Here is a 20,348-nt window from a genome sequence, read left to right on the forward strand (position 1 = left end):
TTCATACTCTAAAAGATAACCCAAGAACTTCAAGAGTGATTTACATGCAAATATCTATCAGCTAGTAAAACCCAAAAGAGGATTTTTATGTCCATAATGTCAAATAGAAAGTTCATTTTTTATTTCAGAAACAAAAGTGCTTTCAAAAAGAGTCAGTAATGTTTCCTATAAACACTTATTTTTCAAATTTTATAATTCTTATTGTTTGGAAAAATGTTCAAAAAAGGGGCAAAACTCGGCTTATGATACAACGACAAATCTAGATAGTTTTTCAAATAATCAAAAGAGGTCTAAGGTATAGACCTTTCTATAGGTTGAGAAAACTTTTTCTTTAATTAAAAATAAAAACTTGGCCGGGCGCAGCGGCTCATGCCTGTAATGCCAGCACTTTGGGAGGCCGACGCAGGCAGATCACGAGGTCAGGATATCGAGACCATCCTGGCTAACACGGTGAAACCCCGTCTCTACTAATATACAAAAAATTAGCCAGGCATGGTGGTATGCGCCTGTAGTCCCGGCAAATTGGGAGGCTAAGGCAGGAGAATCGCTTGAACCCGGGAGACAGAGGTTGCAGTGAGCCGAGATTGCGTCACTATATTCCACCCTGCGTAACACAGCCAACACTCCATCTTAAAATAAAATAAAAAGTTTATTTAACAGGAAAAAAGTTAAAACTGAGGCCCACGCCGGGCGCGGTGGCTCACGCCTGTAATCCCAACACTTTGGGAGGCCGAAGTGGGCCGATCACCTGAGGTTGGGAATTCCAGATCAGCCTGACCAACATGGAGAAATACTATCTCTACTAAAAATACAAAATTATCTGAGCATGGTGGCGCATGCCTGTAATCCCAGTTACTCAGGAAGCTGAGGCAGGAGAATCGCTTGAACCCGGGAGGCAGAGGTTGCAGTGAGCCGAGATTGCGCCATTGCACTCCAGCCTGGGCAACAAGAGCCAAACTCTTTCTCAAAAAAAAAAAAAAAAAGACAGCCATCCATCCATTCATTCAATCAATAATTCAGCAAATATTTACCAAATGTCCATTATATGCAATTTCTAAATATCAGGTACTAGATAAGGTATTGCTATCGAAGAGCGCAATTCCTATGTTGGAATATAACATATAAATTAATAACTAGAAAAGAAAAATAATGCAAGATAATGATAAGTGCTTTAAAAGAAGTAAGAGTGTCAAGACAGTGTAATGTGGGTTGGCTAAGGTGGAGAACAAATGGCACTTTAGCACTATTCCTAGTGATAGAGGAAATAAATATACTAGCAGGGAACTTTATTACAATAATGTAAAATAAATACAGAAATTTCATAGCAGTGTTTCAATCCAGTAACAGTATATAAAAATATAGGTATTCTTATATACCTATATATATAAATAGGTATAAAAGAAAATAAATGAATGTTTATTTTAGTGTTGTTTGTATGGCAATTATACTGGAAACAAAGTGAATGTCCACAGTAGGGCAATAATAGGCATGTTGCATCTACATTACAGTAATAATATACAGTCATTTTTTAAGACTAGAGTCATATCAAAAGTACAGAGAAGCTAGCTTGAATGGTGAGCCAAATTTGGGAAATTTAGCATCAAAAAGAATAATGGCTAACTAGTTGTAACACATTGAAAAAAAAAAACTGATAAGCCCATAACAACATCAAGAAATAAAAGGGAGGGCAATAAGTTCTTACTTACAGAATAATGCAATGCTACCTAATAAATGTAGAATAAATGATAAAATTAGAAAATTTAACATAATACCCATGTAATTTAACATAAAACCCCATGTAACTGGTTTAGGCAAAGGTCTTTATTGAATGCTAAAGCCAGTAGGTAAAAGGCTTTATGCTGGGAATAGGATATTCACATGGAACCGAAGTATTGTCCCAAGAATATTTACTAATAACAAACAGAAAAATGTTCCTTTACAATGGATATGTTTGAAGATCATCACTTAAACTATCTAACTTAGTGGCAATTAACAATGAAATAATCTAGTATTGTGTGTTTCCAATGTGATACATGTAAAGTTCCTAATTTCACCTATGAAGTATTCTATCCAGAAATGTTTAACCTGAATCTAATAAAGCCTCTATAGCTAATTTTCAATTCACAGAAAAAACAAAGGATAAAGAACAGGTTAAGAAACATGGAGAGAAAATGATCAGGCAAATCTGAGAGAAAGGACGTTCTACAAGTTAACTGGTCAAGACTTTTCAAAAAAGTTGGGCACAAAGTTGGGGAAAAGGTGAGCAAACTGCTCTAGATTATGAGACATAACAACCAAATGCAATGAGTGACCCTCAACTGGGTCATGTTTCAATATAAAAAAAAACCTATAAATGACATTCTGGGAACAATTGGAGAAATCTCAATATGCATTGGGTATGACACGATATTTTAAAGATATCATTAATTTTCCTTGGTGTGATAATGATAATGTGGTTATGAAGGAGAACATCTGTATTCTTAGAGGTGCATGCTGAAGTATTTGGGAGTAAAATGTCATAATATCTACATTTAGGTTTCAAATGGTAAAACAAAAACAATATATACAGGCCAGGAGCAGTGGCTCACGCTTGTAATCCCAACACTTTGGGAGGCTGAGGGGGGGCAGATCATCTGAGGTCAGGAGTTCGAGACCAACCTGGCCAACATGCTGAAACCTGTCTCTACTAAAATACAAAAAAATTAGCTAGGCATGTTGGCATTGGCCTGTAATCCCAGCTACTACGGAGGCTGGGGCAGGAGAACTGCTTGAACCCAGAAGGCAGAGGTTGCAGTGAGCCAAGACCGTGCCACTGAGTGAGACTCCAGCTCAAAAACACAAACAAACAAAACAAACAAATAACAACAACAAAAATTTATATATATAAAACATACAAAGATAAATTAAAATATGAAACAATGTTAATTATTGAGTCTATGTGGAAAGTATTTGAGTGTTTGTTGTGATAATCTTTCAATTTTGGGGGTATATTTAAAATTTTTTATAATAAAATATTGAGAAGGATAAAGGAATTAAATAAATCAAAAAAAGGAATCAATTAGAGCCATCCCAACAGGCTTAAAGGAATTTTCACGGTGTACTGCTAAGTGATACAATTCATCTGCTCAACACAAAAGTATATAATGATTGCATTGTTTAAAAAGCAATGAGTAAGCCTAGGTGCGGTGGCTCACACTGATAATCCCAGCACTTTGGGAGGCCAAGGTGGGCAGATCACCTGAGGTCGGGAGTTCAAGACCAACCTGTCCAACATGGTGAAACCCTATCTCTACTAAAAATACACAAAGTAACCAGGTGTGGTGGCACACGCCTGTAATCACAGTACTCAGAGGCTGAGGCAGGAGAATCGCTTGAAGCCTGGAGGCAGAGGTCTCAGTGAGCCGAGATAGCGCCATTGCGCTCCAGCCTGGGCAACAGAGCGAGACTCTGACTCAATAAATAAATAACTAAATAAATAAAGAAATGAGTAAAAAACTACATACACGAATGTATGTATGTTCAGACACATGCACAAATATTTCTATATGATAATAAGCATACAGAAATGTATATAAGAATGTCTAGCAGGTTTTAACATGCGTTACCATGTTTATTGGAAAGGGGATTAATAAGAAGAGGGGATGACAGCCAAGATAAAAAGAAAATTTTTTTAAAAAAAGAATAAAAACAAATGGACCCATCTCCCAAAAAACCACTGGGTTTTGTAAATATGTTTGTATGTATACATGTATATGGGAATGTAAACATGTAAGGTATCTACAAATTTCTATAGCTATTTCATGGTAGACTTTTGAAAGAAAAGAAAAATATGGCAAAGTACTATCTGTAGGGATTCTACTTCCATGAAGACAAAGTCTGTGTTGTAAGTAAAGCATACGATATGAAAGGATATCCATGAGGCTGTAAATGTTAACTACATCAGGAAAAAAAGTAGAGAGATCATGTTTTTATATATCTATGTATTGTATGATTTCAAGTGTTTCAACATGCATGTGTTAGTAACCAAAAAAAGTCATTAAAGAAAAAAATGGGCCAGGAGCAGCGGCTCACACCTGTACTCCCAGCACTTTGGGAGGCTGAGGCGGGTGGATCACAAGTTCGAGACCAGCCTGGCCAACATAGTGAAACCCCAACTCTACTAAAAATACAAAAATTAGCTGGGCGTGGTGGCGCACGCCTGTAGTCCCAGCTACTCAGGAGGCTGAGGCAGGAGAACCGCTTGAACTCAGGAGGCGGAGGTTGTGGTAAGCCAAGATTGCATCACTGCACACCAGTCTGGGCAACAAAGCAAGACTCTGTCTCAAAAAAAAAAAAGAAAAGAAAAAAAGATAATATAAAAATATTAAAAAGCAAGTTGCACAACAATATCTAAAGCAATACCTTAGAATTCATATAAGATTTACATATTATCCTAGACATGTCAACAATGTTTCTGATATGCCACAGACCCAGCAGAACAGATGCCCTTCACTCACTAGTCACAACTCAGCTGAAGTAGAGATTAGCAACTAATAAAAAATCAGATACTCATAGATATGCTAATAACCTATGACATAGTCTTATAATTTTAAAAAAAAAGAACTGGTGGCCAGGTGCAGTGGCTCACACCTGTAATCCCAGGACTTTAGGAGGCTGAGGTGGGTGGATCAGGAGGTCAGGAGTTTGAGACCAGCCTGACCAACATGGTGAAACCCCAGCTCTACTAAACATACAAAAATTAGCCAGGGGTGGTGGCACACACCTGCAATCCCAGCTACTCAGGAGGCGGAGGCAGGAGAATCGTTTGAAACCAGGGGCCAGAGGTTCCAGTGAGCCAATATCGCACCACTGCACTCCAGCCTCGGTGACAGGACAAGATTCCGTCTCAAAAAAAAAAAATTAGATCAATCAAATGTCTTCTCTCGGTAATGTTAACAATGCATAATAAGAAAAGAAGGTAGTTAACAATTAGGCACTAAGGCTTAAAGAATGCATAAATGTGCCAGGAAGAAGTCAAGACAAGGATTGTGGAAAACGCAAATTATGAGGAATAGAAATCACACATTTAGACCAGGAACAGTGGCGCATGCCTATAATCCCAGCACTTTGGGAGGTCAAGATGGGCGGATCATGAGGTATGGGGTTTGATACCTGTCTGGCCAACATGGCAAAACCCTGTCTGCACTAAAAATAAAAAACTTAGCCATACGTGGTGGCATGCGCCTGTAATCCTGGCCACTCAGGAGGCTGATGTAGGAGAATTGCTTGAACCCGAGAGGCGGAGGTTACAGTGAGCAGAGATCATGCCACTGCACTCCAGGCTGGGTGAGACTCCATCTCAAAAAACAAACAAACCAAAAAAAAAAAAAAAAAAACCAGAAAGAAATCACAGATTAATAAGTAAGAACTATAAAGGTGATCAAATATACAGAGAATCAATGAGAAAAATAGGTCAGTTAGCTGGGCGCGATGGCTCACGCCTGTAATCCCAGTACTTTGGGAGGCCGAGGCGGGCAGATCACGAGGTCAGGAGATCAAGACCATCCTGGCCAACACGGTGAAATCCCATCTCTACTAAAAAAAAAATACAAAGAATTAGCCAGGCGTGGTGGCGGGCACCTATAGAGCCAGCTACTCGGGAGGCTGAGGCAGGAGAATGGCATGAACCCAGGAGGCAGAGCTTGCAGTGAGCCGAGATCGTGCCACTGCACTCCAGCCTGGGCAACAGAGCAAGACTCTGTCTCAAAAAAAAAAAAAAAGAGAAAAATAGGACAGTCGGAAACAACAGAATATCTAGAGTTATTAAAGTGAGAAACCTTATTAATTGTAAAGTTACTTTAGGAAAAAAATTAAAAATTGCAGATCCAAAAAAGACTGAAAATGAATTAAAAGTTGCAGCAACTGGTTTGAAAAACCTTTCTCTGATGTTTTCAACCAAAAGGTTAAGAATTAAAGATTACTTTTTCTATATCATCTCGTAAAACTTCCTGAAATCTTCCTTAATTACGTATAATATTCTTCTTCATTTCCATCCAAATCCACAGTTCAATAACCTCCCATGTGACATCACTAATATTAGTCAATGGACTCAGAAATTCAGAAAAAAATCAGTTTCTGTGGTGAAAAATTAACGCTATTCAGTAGGTTAAGATGTGTGAGAGAAAGAAAGCATGTAGAAGTATAAAAGATTCTCTTTACCGCAATCAAAATATTATTTGAAGGCCCTGGGAAATTTTGTTGTGTTTATAGACAAGTACACAAACAGAACACGCACTTCAACAATGAAATCACTAACGGTACAGTGTATCTTAAAAGAAGATAAAAGAGAATAGACTATCTAGGTTGAACAATGATATAATGTAAAAGCAATGTATAGAACACTAAGTAGGCCAGGCATGGTGACTCCCACCTATAATCTCAGTACTTTGGGAGGCCAAGGTGGGTAAATCACCTGAGGTCAGAAGTTCAAGACCAGCCTGGCCAACATGGAGAAACCCTGTCTTTACTAACAATACAAAAATCAGCCGGGCATAGTAACACACGCCTGTAATCCCAGCTACTACTAAATGAAATCACTAAAGGTACAGTGTATCTTAAAACAAGATAAAAGGGAATAGACTATCTAGGCTGAACAATGATATAATGTAAAAGCAATATATAGAACACTAAGTAGGCCAGGCGGGGTGGTTCTGTAATCTCAGCACTTTGGGAGGCCGAGGTGGGTAAATCACCTGAGGTCAGGAGTTCGAGACCAGCCTGGCCAACGTGGTGAAACCCCATCTCTACTAACAATACAAAAATAGCCTGGCATGGTAATGCACGCCTGTAATCCCAGCTACTACTAGGGAGGCTGAGGTGGGAGAATGGCTTGAACTCAGGAGGCAGAGGTTGCAGTGAGCCAAGATCATCCCACTGCACTCCATCCTGGGCAACAGAGTTAGACTCCAACCCCAAAAAAAAAAAAAAAAAGAAACACTAAGTATAAAGTAGATGTTTTATTTTCCGCTACATATTCCAATCTCACTCTTTTGCAACCAAATATAAAAAATATAAACAGACTTTCAAGTTTGTTTGGAGTTATTTTAAAAGAGAATTATACAAACACATACATAAAGATCATAAGAAAAAAAGCAAAAAAAAAAAGGGTACACAACTGGAAAAATGCTAATGGATCAGTATGTAATCGGTTGTGTCTACTCTATTTGAAAAGGATTCAGAAACAACAAATACCAACATTATTTGCAGATCCTGAGTCATCTAACCAAGTGTTTCCCAGAATACATCCCACAGAACTCTAGTCTGTCAAGATACTTGCGAAAAAGAGCAAACATCAAATAACTGTGGGGAACTCTGACCACTATGGCCAACACATGCCCCAACTTGAAACATTACAATGCATATTAGCATATCAGATTTCTAACAAGTTCCACAACAAAGAAAACTTTTTAACTTTTATTTACCTAATATTTTTCAAATTGATTTGCTCTGGAAACTCTATTTTCTTCTAAATACCTTTCAATATCCCATGAAACTAATGTGGTTTTTCTCCTGTACTTCAATGGATGCAAAGAAACTAATGTTTTATGAAACATATTTTAATTTGTTGTTGTTGTTGAAACGAAGTCTCGCTCTGTCGTCCAGGCTGCAGTGCTGTGGTATGATCTCGGCTCACTGCAACCTCCACCTCCCGGGTTCAAGTGATTCTCCTTTCTCAGCCTCCCAAGTAACTGGGATTATAGGCATGTGTCACCATGCCCGGCTAACTTTTGTATTTTTAGTAGAGACGGGGTTTTGCCATGGTGACCGGGTTGTCTCAAACTCCTGACCTCAAGTGATCTGCCCGCCTCGGCCTCCCAAAGTGCTAGGATTACAGATGTGAGCCACCACGCCTGGCTGAAATACATTTTAAAACAGGCTGATATAAACATATGATGAAGCATAATAGTACATCTATCTAAAATTAGAATACCCTCTGTCAGAATATATTTGAGTGGAAAAATAAAATTAGAACCCTAAACCAGAGATGGCAGATAGGCTTCATTTCACATTCAAATCCTGGTAAATCCATATTAACTACTAAAGTGCTAAATTAGGAAGGATTCCAGAATAGCAATCAGATTTGGCAAGCTGCATCTTGGCCAACTTTGATAATAGACCTTTCTGAATGGTTCTTAGTGAAAAAGAGGGCAAAGCAATACACCGTTAAAACAGATTTTAGAGCCGGGCACTCCCAAGTTGAAACTGAAACTTGGCTACTTTAGGCAAGTTTTGGGGCTGTTTTTCTTCCATAAAATGGAGATAATAATAGTACTTCACTCACATGGTTGTTGTAAGAGTTAAATTAGTAAATACATGTAAAGTACTAGGAAAAGCATCTGGCATACTGTAAATAATAAATTATAGTTATTTTCTAAAGTTCCAATCCAATGTTCTTTGGAAAAAAAAAAAAGCGTAAGTTTTTATTGATCAAATTCAGCTGACTATATCTGACATATTTTCACCAAGGTTGCTAGAGATGTCAATCATGGCCTGCCCTATGTACATTTCTGCTAAAGTAAACATACTTCCTCTGTATTCCTGATTCCCTCTCCTACACCCAAATCTCACCCAAGTCAGTCTAGCTAACACTAATTTCAAAGAAGCAAATACCTATCTTAAAGACAGATAATTAATAAGTCCGTCATCACCCATCACTTGTGGCTTGGCTTGAGATAAACTGGACCAATCAAACTTTTTGCTCAGAAATTTGGGAACCTAAGAAACCCGTCTAGTTAGTAGTGAACACTGAAACCAGAAAGTCACTAAAACTTAGGATCCTAAAAGAATTATTTTAGGTCTGTTCAATTTCAGTAAACAGAAAAAGTCAATCATGAAAAAGGAGAATACTGCAGATATACAGAACAGCAGACACACCATAAGAGATTGAAAGATGATAAGGAAATAGATAGGAGAACGACTGATTCCTCCAAACATCTTGGTTCCCACTCTTCCTGAGACCTGGCTGGCCCCTACTTCTTGAGTTTCTCTAATATGTAGCCTTTTAATGAGTATCTCTTTACTTAGAAGTTACTCTAGTTAATCTTCCTTGTTAAGAAGAAGAAGAAGAAAAAAAGCCATAACTATAACATTGAAGATACAGATTTGAATCACCAATTTTATAGAATTAAAATAAAAATTAAGGTCAGGCACAGTGACTCACATCTGTAATCCCAGTGCTCTGGGAGGCCCAGGAGGGAGGATTGCTTGAGGCCAGGAGTTTGAGAATGGCCTGGGCAACATAGCAAGACCTCATTTCTAAAAATAAATTTAAAAGTTAGTTAGGTATGGTGGCATGTGCCTCTCTAGTCCTTGCTACTTGGGAGGTTGGAGACGAGAGGATCACTTGAGCCCAGGAGTTTGAAGTCGCAGTGAGCTAGGATCGCACTGCTATACCCCAGTCTGGGCAACAGAGCAAGACCCTGTCTCTAAAATAAAAATTATACTATCCTGCAGATCATATGCTTCATTTAAACATTTGGACTTAAAAATCAAACTAGCAAAATAACTTTGTTTTTCAACAATACAAGTTCAAGCCAGGGCAACACAGGGAGAACCTGTCTCTACATAAAATAAAAAAATTAGCTGGGCATGGTGGCATGTGCCTATAGTCCCAGCCACCCTGAAGGCTGAGGCAGGAGGATCACTTGACCTCAGGAGTTCAAGACTGCAGTGACCCATGATTGCATCATTGCACTCCAGCCTGGGGAACAGAGCGAGACCATGTTTCAAAAATAAAATAAAGGCCAGGCGCGGTGGCTCATGCCTGTAATCCCAGCACTTTGGGAGGCCAAGGTGGGCGGATCACCTGAGGTCGGGAGTTCAAGACCAGCCTGACCAACATGGAAAAATCCCATCTCTACTAAAAATACAAAATTAGCCAGGAGTTGTGGCACATGCCTATAATCCCAGCTACTTTGGAGGCTGAAGTAGGAGAATCACTTGAACCCAGGAGGCAGAGATTGTGGTGAGCCGAGATTGTACCATTGCACTCCAGCCTCGGCAATAAGAGTGAAATTCTGTCTTAAAATAAATAAGTAAATAAAATAAAATAAAATAAAACAAAAAAAAACAAGTTCTAACAATATCCCTAGGTCAGTAGACATTCAGATCAAATGTTTACATTGACAGATACATTCAACCATATAACAACAACAGATGTTCATAATGATACTTCTAGATCATTGAAAAAAAAATCTTAACAGAAGTTCATTAGCCTGTTTAAAAATATACAATAATATTTCTTTAAAAAATTTTATTGGCTGGGTGCGGTGGCTCACACCTGTAATCCCAGCACTCTGGGAGGCTGAGGCAGGCAGATCATGAGGTCAGGAGATCAAGACCAGCCTGGCCAACATGCTGAAACCCCGTCTCTACTAAAAACACAAAAAATTAATCAGGCGTGGTGGCACGCGCCTGTAGTCCCAGTTACTCAGGAGCCTGAGGCAGAAAAATTGCTTAAACCCGGGAGGCAGAGCTTGCAGTGAGCCAAGACTGCACCATTGCCCTCTAGAATAGGCAACAGAGCAAGACTCTGTCTCAAAAAAAAAAAAAAAAAAATTCTATCAAACACATTTAAAATATAAAAATCTAGTACTCAAAGGATTGCTATTCAGCTATCTAAAATCCTCACTTTCCAGAATAACTGGGGATCCAAATAACTGAAGTTTTACTGCACTTAGGAATAACCTACAAAAGTAGGTATCTTTTAAATCACCTGCCTATAAGGTTTTTTAAATTAAAGAATGAATACTTTAACAAATACTTAATAAACAAGTATTAAGTTTTCGCAATTATCTACCATACAAAAGGCTCAACTTATGACTTTAGAGATATAAAATATTATGTATTAAAAATCATATAAAACTCTAATATGAAAAGTATAATAATTAATGAATCTTAATATTTGGAAATAAATCTTCTAAAATTATAAATTCCTGCTTGATAAAACAACCAAGTAAGGGGAAAAAATATAGTTTCAAAAGACATAAAAATTAGTACAGGATTTCCACCAACACTTTAAAAAGGGCTACGGAAAACAAGAAAATATTTACTAATTTCAATATACTGAATTCCAAGTTCAATTAACAAATAAAATAAGTGAGTTTTTAAAAACTCAAAAGATAAAATTGATCTTAAAAAGTTTAAACAGACTATACCTAAATGAAGTTAATCATAAAAAAAGAAAAGATTTACTAACCTTTATTTCCTAACATCACAGCAAGGTGTAAAGGAGTATTTCCTAAAAAAAAATAAAATAAATAAATTAGAAGGTGTCAAAACATAAGAACATTTACTTAAAAGTGGTTTCAGTTCCTCCAGAAATTTCACTGGCAGATTTTAAGCAAAAATACTGTGACTGCAAAATAATATTGCTTATATAGTAAATTTAAGGTCAGAAGATACCATGATTTCTGAGTACAATGTACTCCCCAACCCCTCCAAAAAAAAAGGGTATCCATTTTGAGATTTTTCAAACAGATTTCACAGATTCCTTTGGCTGCTAATTTCTCTTTCACATTATTCTTTGTTCATTTAGCAAACAATTTAAATATCTAGTCATCCTTGGGGACAAAAATCAGTAAGACCGAATCCCACTCTTCAAGTTGTTCAGAAAGTCTTCTGTTAGACAAATATGAAAATAAATAATAATTATTATTTCTTAAATAGAAGGGAAGATAGCCTGACTGTGGAACATAGTGCAGGGCTCATAACTTTGCAGAGAATTAAATATTGAAGAATGGACCACAATGAAATGAGCCTTAAATAATTTGTTAGAAATCTGTAGGTGAACAAAAGCAACACTGGCTAGCATTCCAGATTTTTTTTTTTTTTTTAAGTTATCCAAATCACACTCAAGTGCAGGAGCAATTTATATTTGGGAAACAAACAAAAAGTTATTAGTGAGAGTGAAGAAGTTATAGAAAACAGTAAAGAATGAAATTGGAATGATGAGCAAAAGAAAAAGACTTGAAAGCTGTGCTATGAAGTTTGGACTACATCCTATAGTTGTTGTTATAGAATGACTAATTTCAAAATGATACCCTAAGCCACACTTATGATCTAAATATTAAATCAACAGTAATATTTGAAATTAAAAAGTTAGTAAATAAATTTGCTAAATTTCACATATTAGCAATTTTACAGAAGTCATCACATTAATTACGACCAAAATAATAAGCTAAACATTATCAAGGGATCATATGCAGGATGAAATAAGAGATGTGCATGTGATAAATTCCAGTTTCCTCTTAGCTTGACAAGAGATCGGCCATGATTAAAACACACACACACACACACACACACACACTTTTGCTCAATAAAGGCAGAATGGAATGGGAATTGTTGGCAAAGTCAGCAAAATACTATTTTGAGCAAAATTTAGAAAACAGCACAAAGAAATTCACTACACTAAAGTCATCTCCATGGCCAGGCACGGTGGCTCACGCCTGTAATCCCAGCACTTTGGGAAAGTGGCAGGCAGATCACCTGAGGTCAGGAGTTCAAGACCAGCCTAGCCAACATGGTAAAACCCCATCTCTACTAAAAATACAAAAGTTAGCCAGGCATAGTGGCACCCGCCTGTAATCCCAGCTACTTGGGAGGCTGAGGCAGGAGAATTGCTTGAACGTGGGAGACAGAGGTTGCAGTGAGCCAAGATTACCCCATTGCACTCCGGCCTGGGCGACAAGAGTGAAACTCTGTCTCAAAATAAATAAATAAAATAAAGTCATCTCTGTAAGCAATTTTACCAAAAACAAAACAAAACCCTGGATTACAGAAAATCTCTTTATCTTAACTAGGGACAAAAAAACAAGGCAGATTTGGAGATACAAGTCACATTATGCTTTTCAGAAATAAGAACTGGAGGTACAAATTTCCATTGGTACTTAGTACTTTAATATGAAATATGCAATGACGGAAAGCATCTTTCGGCCAGGTGCAGTGGCTCACGCCTGTAATCCCAGCACTTTGGGAGATCAAAGTGGGCGCATCACCCGAGGTCGGGAGTTCAAGACCAGCCTGACCAACATGGAGAAGCTCCATCTCTACTAAAAATACAAAATTAGCCAGGGGTGATGGCGCATGCCTGTGATCCTAGCTACTGAGGAGGCTGAGGCAGGAGAATCGCTTGAACCTGGGAGGCGGAGGTTGCGGTGAGCCACGATGGTGCCACTGCACTCCAGTCTGGGCAACAAGAGCAAAACTCTGTCTCACAAAAAAAAAAAAGAAAAGCATCTTTCATTATAGGCAGTTTTATATATGAATTTAGTAAAACTGGTTTCTCTCTCCTCCCATGTAGAAATTGCATACCTATCTCATGAAGATATTAAAGAAACCACCCCTCCCCTCACAAACAACTCTATGTCTGCAATTTTTCACTTTCTGCAAAGGACATATAGAGACACTCAAGCGAATTTTCCACATTAGGAACTCTCAGTAAAGCACAGTTTTCCTACTACTACTAACTAATATGTTCAGTTCAAATAAAATGAAAATGCTTAAGAACGTTTTTTGTTGTTGTTGCTGTTTTGTTTTGTTTTGAGACAGAGTCTCATTCTGTTGCCCAGGCTGGAGTGTAGAGGTCGATCTGGGCTCACTGCAACCTCCGCTTCCGGGGTTCAGGTGGTTCTCCTGCTTCAGCCTCCTGAGTAGCTGGGATTACAGGTGAGTGCCTCTACGCCCAGCTACTTTTTATATTTTTAGTAGAGATGGGGTTTCATCATGTTGGCCAGGCTGATCTCAAACTCCTGACCTCAGGTGATCCGCCCGCCTCGGCCTCCCAAAGTTCTGGGATTACAGGCATGATTGAGCCACCACGCTCGGCCCTTAAAAACAATTTTAAGCACAGTTATGCACTGATACATTAGGAGCCACCTGTGGGTCAGATTCATAAACTATTCAGTGCCTTCAGTCTTCAGCATAATACAAGGCTAAAAAAAAACCAACATGAACAAGGAACAATTTCCAATTTGATTGGTCTAGAATGAAGTCCTCTTCCTTCTTTTCAAAATATTGAACTAAATTTCCTAAGTTTGCATTCACATTCGATGATAATTTACCAAGACCTAAAAGTAGTCCCAAAAAGCAAACAAATTTGGCTGGGCGCAGTGGCTCTCGCCTACAGTCACCGTACTTTGGAAAGCTGAGGTGAACAGATCGCTTGAGGTCAGGAGTTCAGACCAGCCTGGCCAACAAGGCAAAACCCCGTCTCTACTAAAAATACCGGGTGTAGTAGCGCACACCTGTAATCCAGCTACTCGGGAGGCTGAAGTAGAAGAATCGCTTGAGTCCGGGTGGCAGAGGTTGCAGTGAGCCGAGATGGCGGCATTGCACTCCAGCCTAGGCAATAAAGTGAGACCCTGTCTCAAAAAAAAAAAAAAAAGCAAACAAACTTGTTGACAATTTGGTGTTAAAAACAAAAGGTCAACACCAGCTATGCCAAAACCAAAGCTTTACTTTGAGCTATCATTTTTTTTTTTTTTTTTTTTTTTGAGACGGAGTCTCCCTCTTGTCACCCAGGCTGGAGTGCAGTGGCACGATCTCGGCTCACTGGAACCTCCGCCTCCCAGGTTCAAGCAATTCTCCTGCCTCAGCCTCCCAGGTAGCTGGGATTACAGGTGCCCACTACCATACCTGGCTAATTTTTGGATTTTTATTAGAGACAGGGTTTCACTATGTTGCCCAGGCTGGTCTCCAATTCCTGGCCTCAAGTGATCCGCCCACCTTGGCCTCCCAAAATGCTAGGATTACAGGCGTGAGCCACCACGCTCGGCCCTCTAATTCCTTTATATGTGCATTCTGACAAACTAAATATTTCTAGCATTGTTTATCTATTTTCATTTATTGGCATAAAATTTGTTCGAAATATCCATTAATGATATACTATGACCTTTGAATTTATACTGATGTACCACTTCTCATTCCTAATATCTGTTATTTGTGCCTTTTTTTTCTCTTGATCAGTCTGATTTTTTTTTTTTTTTTTTTTTTTTTTTTTTTTTTTGAAACAGGGTCTTGCTCTGTCACCCAGGCTGGAGTACAGTGGCAAAATCATGGCTCACTGCAGCCTCAACCTTCCAGGCTCAAGTGATCCTCCCATCTCAGCCTCCCAAGTAGCTGGGATTACAGGCACACATCACCACACCCGACTAATATTTTTTTTTTAATTTTCAGTAGAGATGTCTCACTATGTTGCCCAAGCTGGTCTCAAAATCCTGGACTCAAGCAATCCTCCCACCTCGGCCTTCCGAAATACTGGGATTACAGGCATGAGTCACTGTGCCTGGCCTATTAATTTTATTCATCTTTTCAAAGAACAAAGTGTTGGCTTTGTTGTTCTATTTTTCTAATTTAATCATTCCTGCTCTTTTATTACTTCTATTTTATTTGGGTAAAATAAACTCAAAATGGGAAATTAAGCAACTTAAAATTGTTCTTCTAATTTATTAAAACAGATTTGATGATCGATATTTCAGCCGTTTTCCTAATATATCTACCTTTTTAAAAATGTCTAGCTTATCTGCATTGCGTTCAGAGAACGGGCAGTGTAATTTCAGTCATCTGAAATGCATTGAGATTTGCTTTATGGTTGAGTCTGACCAATTTTTGTAAATGCTGTCTATATCCTTGAAAAAAAAAAAAAAACTTTTTATTCTGCAGTTGTTGGGTTCAGCATTTCATATAAATCTACAAGATCCATTTTAATGGTGTTGTTCATGTTTTTTATATCCTTATTGATTTGTCGTCGTTGTTGTTGGCTTGTTTGGTTACAAAGAGAGGAATGTTAAAAATCTCCCACTATAATTGTGGTTTCTATGTCTTCTTGTAATTCTAGCAAGTTTTGCTTGATATATTTTGAAGCCATGTTATCAAGTGCAATCAAACTTAAAATCTTCATAGATTCTTTGTTAATTGAACCACTTTTCGTTGTGAGACATGCACCTTTTTTTCAGATAATGTTTTCTGTTTTAAAACCTATTAGGGGGCAGGCACGGTGGCTCATGCCTGTAATCCCAGCGCTTTCGGAGGCCGAGGCAGGCGGATCACGAGGTCAGGAGCTCGAGACCAGCCTAGCCAATATGGTGAAACCCCGTCTCTATCAAAAATACAAAAATTAACCAGGTGTGGTGGTGTGCACATGTAGTCCCAGCTACTCAGGAGGCTGAGGCAGGAGAATCATTTGAACCCAGGAGGTGGAGGTTGCAGTCAGCCAAGATCACACCACTGCACTCCAGCCTGGGCGACACAGTGAGACTCCATCTCAAAAAAAAAAAAAAAACCTATTAGGATATTAACACCATTACCACTATACCAACTTTTTTGAATTGGTATTCGCATGGAATATATTTTTCAATCCTCTTACTTTCAACTTTTTAACATCCTGATGTTTTAGATACGTCTCCAACTGCATGCAGTTGGGTGTTTTTAATCCTACAGTAAGACAGTATTTGTCTTTTAACTGAAACATTTAATCCAGTTTCATATATATTTACTGATATATCAGGGTCTAAATCTAGCATCCTTTTTGTGTTTTCTTTTTTTTTTTTTTTTTTTGAGATGGAGTTTCGCTCTGTCACCCAGGCTAGAATGGAGTGGTGCAATCTTGGCTCACTGCACCCTCCGCCTCCCAGGTTCAAGAGATCCTCCTGCCTCAGCCTCCCGAGTAGCTGGGATTATAGGCATGCGCCACCACACCAGCTAATTTTTGTATTTTAGTAGAGACAGGGTTTCACCATGTTGGCCAGGCTGGTCTTGAACTCCTGACCTCAAGCAATCTGCCTGCCTCAGCCTCCCAAAGTGCTAGGATTACAGGTGTGAGCCACCACCAGCCCAGCCCCTTTTTGTGTTTTCTATTTGTCCTGCCTGTTTTATATTCCTTTTGCTCATCCTTCTTACCTTCCTCCAGATTGACAATTTTTATTATTCCATTTTGTTTTTTCATCTATCTGAAAGGTATACATATTTTACTTTACTATAGCAGGAAAGTGGCATGATACAAATTACATTTTAAAATCATTCTTGTTCTCATGTAGAGAATAGATTGGAGGGGGACACAGAGAGACCAGTTACGAGTCTGATGCAACATTCCCAGGAAAAAATATAATTAAAATTGGTCAGTCTCAATGTGGGGGCAGAGGAGACAGAAGTAGACTGGTTCAAAATAACTTGCTAATTATATGTGTATGGGGAGTAAGAAGTGGTGAAACAAAGAATGATCTCAGTGACTGGCTTGAGCAACTAGATAGTTAACGATGTAATTTAAAAGAATGGGTGGCCAGGTGAAAGGGAAGGAGGCAGAAAATGGTAATTCCAATTTGGACAAGTTAATTTGAAAACAACTCTGAGATTCCAAGTGAAGACGAATACAAAATCTAGAATTCAAAGGAGAAGTATAGGCTGGAGATACACATTTGGCAGTAAAAAAGAAGAGATGAGCCTGAAGCAGTGGCTCATGCATGTAATCCCAGCACTTTGGGAGGCAGAAGCGGGCAGATCACAAGGTCATGAGTTTGAGACAAGCCTGACCAACATGTTGAAACCCCATCTCTACTAAAAATACAAAAATTAGCCGGGCATGATGGCGCATGCCTGTAATCCCAGCTACTCAGGAGGCTGTGGCAGGAGAATGACTTGAACCTGGGAGGCAGAGGTTGCAGTGAGCCAAGATCGCCCATTGCACTCCAGCCTGGGCGACAGAGCGAGACTCCAACTCGGTGGAGGGGGAAATAAAAAAAAGAAAAGACGTTTACAATCAAATGTATAAATTCCTGAATATCTCTTTTTGTCTCAATAGTGGAAGAGGTGGCAACAGTTCCCTTTCTTCACTTCTCTATCTTTCAGGAAGAAAAAGAAGTACCGTGCTCCAAATGGTTAAAAAAAAAAAACAAAGAAAAACACACACACACACAGATAAGGAACTGATAACACTAGTTGCTGCCCAGGAGGGGAACTAGATAGGTAGAGATTGGTGAAAGGCAAACTTAAAATGTATCCTTTTATTTTTAAGAATTCTAAAGCATGTGAATATAATAACTATTCAAAAAATTTTTGAATTTAAGTCAAGGAGTGTCCACCAGAGTCTACACAGATAACCTAGGTGAAGAAGTCAAGGTGTCCATGTTCCTGGATAATTATCCTTTGTTTTCTTAACCCCTCAAGAACATAGAGAAAAGAGAGGGTAAAAGCATCAGTACCTACTGAAGTTACAAATGAAACCTTCCATTACAAGTCCAAATTTAATCATATTATCACAAGATTTATGAACTAGAAGTCAGTTCAACAATTCAATCCCTCTTTTTACAGATAAGAATATAAACAGAAATACCTTCTACTATGATGCTAAATATAATGCTGTGCTAATTCAGTATTTTAAATGGCAAAATCATCATCATCACCACCTGGCTAATAGTGAATTTACTGTATCCACCAAGTATATCATAAAACTAAGTGCTCCAATATCCTAGTTACCTCCATCTAATATCTCCTCAGTTTTCTATGTCCTCAACCTGCTGCTTAAGCTAATTTATTACACAAAGGATTATAAAAACATGAAATAAACTTTGCTATCAACTTTTCATACGTACTTTTTAAATCTGAAATTGAACGCCTTCATTCTAACTTGATAAACTAAATCAAACTGTTTTGTCGAACAAGTGAAAAACATCCAGTAATATTAAGACCACTTTAGCTTTTAGGTAGGTTGGTTTGTTTGTGGCAAAGTCTCTCTGTTGCCCAGGCTGGAGTGCAGTGATGCCATCTCGGCTCACTGCAGCCTTTACCTCCTGTGCCTCAGCGTCCCATGCCTCAGCCTCCTGACTAGCTGGAATTACAGGCGTGTACCACCATGCCTGGCTAATTTTTGTATTTTTATTAAGGATGGAGTTTAGCAAAACTGTGTTGGCCAGGCCAATCTCAAATTCCTAGCCTCAAGTGATTCGCCCACCTCAGCCTCCCAAAGTGCTGGGATTATAGGCATGAGACACCACACCAGGCTGATTTTAATTTTAAAATATGTAAAAAACACTGGCCGGTACAGTGGCTCAAGCCTGTATTCCCAACAGTTTGGAACATTGAGGTGGGAGGATTGCTTGAGCCCAGGAATTCAACACCAGTCCATGCAACATAGGGAGATCTTGTCTCTGCAAACAATAATTTTTAAAATTTAGCTGGGGGCTGGGCACGGTGGCTCACGCCTGTAATCCCAGCACTTTCAGAGGCCGAGGCGGGTAGATCACCTGAGGTCAGGAGTTCAAGACCAGCTGAGCAACAAGGTGAAACCTTGTCTCTACTAAAAATACAAAAATTAGCCAGGTGTGGTGGCAGGTGCCTGCAGTCCCAGCTACTCAGGAGGCTGAGACACGGGAATTGTTTGAACCCAGGAGGCGAAGGTTGCAGTGAGCCAAGATCACGCCACGGCACTCCAGCCTGGGCAACAGAGCGAGATTCCATCTCAAAAAATATATATATATATATTAGCTGGGCATGGTAGTGTGGTATGCCTGTGGTCTCATCTACTCAGGAGGGTGAGGTGGGAGGATTGCCTGAGAGTGGGAGGTCAAACCTGCAGAGAGTCATGGTCACACTATTGCACTCCAGCCAGGATGACAGAGTGAGACCCTATCTCAAAAAAAAGAATAAATAAAAACAAATAATCAATAGAATCGCTGGCATTTCATGGGTATCTTTAAATGTGTTAGGCACTATGCTGTATACTTGTGATACCTTATTCATTTAATTTGCTCAATAATCCTATGAAACAAATATTATTTCTATTTCTCAAGAAGAAAAATAGACCTAATAGTAGTTATTTTCCAAAATTACATATCTAGAAACCAGGACAGTTAATGACGCAAAAATTTATATTCTTTTTACTGTATTTACAGTTTTCAAGCTTTTGAATCTCAGGATTCCTTTATACTTCTAAAAATTATTAAGGATCCCAAAACCATTTGTATAGATATATCTATTGATATTTACCATATTAGAAATTCAGATTTAAAAATTTTTAAATTTATTAATTTTAGAACTATAATACTCATTACCTGTTAATATAAAATTTCTTATGAAAAAATTAACTACATTTTCCAAAACAAATAAGTGACAAGAGCAGTACTATTTTAAATTATTTAATTAAAAATAAAAATAAATTACATTTCTTTAATGTCTGGCTTAACAGAAGATGGCAGCTGCATTTTTATATATGCTTCACACAAATTCACAGTTGATGAGAGTAGGAGTATTTTAATACCCTTTTCTGATAATTGGGGGATATTTTTCTTTGCTACTACACCAAAATTCACTTCTTAAAA

At 38.5% G+C, this 20,348-nt stretch overlaps 2 protein-coding genes across 4 annotated transcripts in view; both read right to left on the reverse strand.

Annotated features, from left to right (window-relative positions):
- Nucleotides 1-20,348, reverse strand: part of LRRC40 (leucine rich repeat containing 40) — a 370,991-nt gene that overhangs the window by 174,535 nt on the left and 176,108 nt on the right. The gene's annotated exons all lie outside the window — the stretch shown is intronic.
- The window catches only part of ANKRD13C (ankyrin repeat domain 13C), an 87,927-nt gene that overhangs the window by 56,535 nt on the left and 11,044 nt on the right, over nucleotides 1-20,348 (reverse strand). For all 3 annotated transcript variants that reach the window (XM_050804626.1, XM_050804616.1, XM_050804606.1), the window contains exon 2: nucleotides 11,237-11,278. In XM_050804626.1, the coding sequence (XP_050660583.1) occupies nucleotides 11,237-11,278 (42 nt within the window). The remainder of the gene's footprint in view (nucleotides 1-11,236; nucleotides 11,279-20,348) is intronic.

The sequence above is a fragment of the Macaca thibetana genome, chromosome 1, assembly GCF_024542745.1.
Source record: "Macaca thibetana thibetana isolate TM-01 chromosome 1, ASM2454274v1, whole genome shotgun sequence".
Lineage (NCBI taxonomy): Eukaryota > Metazoa > Chordata > Mammalia > Primates > Cercopithecidae > Macaca > Macaca thibetana.